General features: G+C 49.3%; 1 protein-coding gene across 1 annotated transcript in view; it reads left to right on the forward strand.

The window, feature by feature from the left end:
* The window catches only part of LOC107040761 (mucin-5AC), a 4,255-nt gene extending 1,261 nt beyond the window's left edge, over nucleotides 1–2,994 (forward strand). Inside the window, exon 2 of the mRNA XM_015260983.1 lies at nucleotides 659–2,994. Coding sequence (XP_015116469.1) covers nucleotides 659–2,994 — 2,336 coding nt within the window. The remainder of the gene's footprint in view (nucleotides 1–658) is intronic.
* The last annotated feature ends 382 nt before the right edge of the window (nucleotides 2,995–3,376 follow it).

Genomic DNA, 3,376 nt, shown 5'->3' on the forward strand with positions numbered 1-3,376 from the left:
TCTCTCTCTCTCTCTCTCTCTCTCTCTCTCTCTCTCTCTCTCTCTTTCTCCCTCACCCCACTCGGTTCATCACTCTCTTGCTGGCTTATTTTTCATTGGTTAGCGTATAGTATTGACTTCCACGCCACTGGATAACGGTACATAGTGAGCTCGGCTTGCCTTACCACTGGATGATCCCCCACCGACATTACAACTAAGGCTCTTGACAAGGACGGAGGAGCCCCCAGCCGCATATATGGACAAGGACGGTTCAAATGATTCTCTTCTCCCAGACTCTGTTGAAATGATCCGGTGGTAGCAGTCAATTTTTTAGTGTGAAACATTTGCATGATTCTCATGATGAGAATAACCCCTACCACATCCGCATCCTTCCACTTTCTTAACAATTGTGACTTCCTTTGAATTTCCAAACATTTCGTATTTCTTTTCATTTCTGGTAATAATATAATTGGCATGTTGGACACATACATTTTCGACTCCTTAAAGACCAGCTATTGTGTTTGATTGGACAGAGACGTTAGACCGAGCTCCGAGTGGCTGTACAGTGTGCTACTAACCCAGTTAGCCGAAGCGGGCCTCTTTTTCTCCTTCTACTTTTTCCCATCTAGGCAATGATTTTTTTCTTCTTCCTCTGTAACTGGAATAAAAATTGTTGCAGGTCCTCGCGGCGCCGTTGGCGGTTGCAGCACCCCCGGCAGTAGAGTGGATCCCTGGTGGAATCCTGGTCCCCTCTTCCCATCAGCCACGACGCCAGGACCACCAAGGATCGACGAGGGGCCTCCAGGAACTCACAGCAGCATCAGCAATACCACCAATAATCCATATCTGTCGTCTCCCTCACCATATCACAGCACCACCACCACCACCTCCACCGCCGCCACCAACAGCAACAACAATAACAACGACCATCAGCAGACAAATAGAAACTTGACGTCACCGTACAGTGTCGCCTCGGCGACGAGTCCGTCTACCTCATCGCCAACCTTTGGCCAGGTGGACTCGTTGTCAAGGTGTTCGGATGCTGTAGGAACAAATCCAAACAATTCAAATCTGTCTGAGAACGTGCTGTCCAATCTGCTGGCCCCCAAATCATCAGATTCCTCGCACTTGGGCCCCCAAGGTGTCGAGCACACTGTACAATCGAACGGTACAGTATTAGCAACTTTATTATCAACGACATCAAGCAGTTTAGAATATACACCATCTCCCAATTCGACAACGGGATCGTCGGCAATAAGAAACCCCCAGGCTAGTAATATCGCGGTTGCCGTCTCATCGCCCTCCTCATCCACCTCATCGCGTGATTCTTTGACTGGTATATTATCTTCATTGAACGTCAAAATCAAGTCAGAGGATCAATCACGTCGTGAAGAGTCCTCGGGCTTTTGCACATCGTTATTAAGCTCACTTCTGTCAACCTCGCGCATCTCAACAACGAGAAATCTCGAGGAGTCTGCAGATCAGCAGATTGAGGAAGCGAGTATAAAAGTTGAGTATTCGCTGAGTGCAACATCGCCGTGCAGCAACGTATTAGAAGCCTCTGAAGAGGATCTCGTTGCAACGTCGCCATACGATATCATCAGCACAAGTGCGAGGTGTATAAAGCAGTCAGCTGGAGGCTGTCGCAGTCAAGTCTCACCGACATCTGAAATTGCGATAGAAATGAAGTACGAAACGCAGACGGGTCCCCCACCGGGGCCACCGCATTTAACGTCGACGGGAGTTGAGCCGCCACACAGCAGCCAAGGGAGTGGAATGGTGATTGGTGCATCACCTGGTGAAGTTGTAGGAGTTGATAGTCTGTTACTGCCGTGGGGCACAACAGGTTCCGATTTCCTGGAGCCACCGGACGTCAAACAGACGGCAGGAGGGCTTCAGGATGCCTGGGACACCCTTCTTCTTGGCTCTTCGGTTGGTGTTGCGTCAGCACAGTCGTTGGCAGAGTTGAAACCGTTACCACCGTTCACAGGATACACAGGACATCTCAGTATCAATGGCATTCCTGGCCATCATTATCATACAATAGCTTCATCAGCGCAGCGACCAACGATGCAGTCGTCGTCCTCCCCAACCCCCTCGTCCAACCAAGAGTATTACGAGTCATCGGTCGTTTCGTCCAGCACCCCTTGCCCCCAGGCGAGTCAAAAGCATCAGCATCACCATCAGCAACAGCAGCAGCAGCAACAGCAGCAGCACCAACCGCAGCAGCATCACCATCAACCTCAACAATTACCCCAATCGACGCAACAAGTTGACTATGATATCGAGGACATTGCCGAAATAATTGGCTCGGCGATTGCTGATACTACTGTACCTGGAAGTAATAATGGCCCTGGCTCTGAGCACGATCCGGACGCCTCGAGAGACTGGATTGATATTGCCGAGTGGATCAATACAGCGTGCTCGCCCAAGGGTCACGAGACCTCATCGCCGAGTCCCTACCCTCAGATGTATACTTCGACAAATCCTGCGAGTCAGACACACCCGCACGGATCAACACTCCAGAGCCTCCTGACAACTGGCTATGCTCCATTGCTCCAAGCCAGACTCCAGGCTGGCAATACAAATATGCAAAATACCTCGTGCGGTGAAACCCCGTCATCAACGAGCCCCTATCCACCTGTTAGTCCGCCCGGTAGAGTATCGACATCGTGCAGTCCAGATCACTTGCTTCACTCATCATTCCCCGCGCCATCACATGCAAGAAAAAGATCTCGGCCAAATCCCTCCAATCAGAATCCCTCGAAAAAGAGTCCAGCTACTTCTGCCTTGGCCTATGGCACGGAATCGGGACTCATCGGAGGCAAAGAGAAACCTGTACACAGGTGTTCGATATGCAATCGAGGATTCCTCAATAAAAGCAATATCAAGGTTCATCTGAGAACGCACACTGGTGAGAAACCATTCAGGTGTGAGGTTTGCGGAAAGGCATTCAGACAAAAAGCACATCTCATCAAGCATCAGCAGATCCACAAGAGGATCGGCAGGGATTAAAGGAATATCAGTGATGTTAATTGTGCGTTCGCGCTTCATGAGCTTTAGAACCCCCCTCCCTCCCATCACAGTGGGATTCCGATCCAGTACGAGCCGAGCTCGTTTTTATCTGGGTAAAAACACCATTTCTAACTTGATTTCATTGTGCGGGATATTAAATCCCGCAGAGTGTGATACACATTCAGGGCACAACCAGGGTATGAAACCTTGAAGGAAATTTGACAAATTAATGCTGCGGTATGAACGCAAAAACGAGAATGGTGTTTGAAACAGCAAATGTGAGTGTTAGCATGTGTAAAGAGAAATATATATGATACGCCAGTGTTACTTAAATGCAGATGGTCATCATGCTCCTTGCTCTGCTTCAAGAGTCTCTATCGTG

This window comes from Diachasma alloeum, unplaced genomic scaffold (assembly GCF_001412515.2).
Source record: "Diachasma alloeum isolate Michigan unplaced genomic scaffold, Dall2.0 Dall_scaffold_00179, whole genome shotgun sequence".
Taxonomy (NCBI): Eukaryota; Metazoa; Arthropoda; class Insecta; order Hymenoptera; family Braconidae; genus Diachasma; species Diachasma alloeum.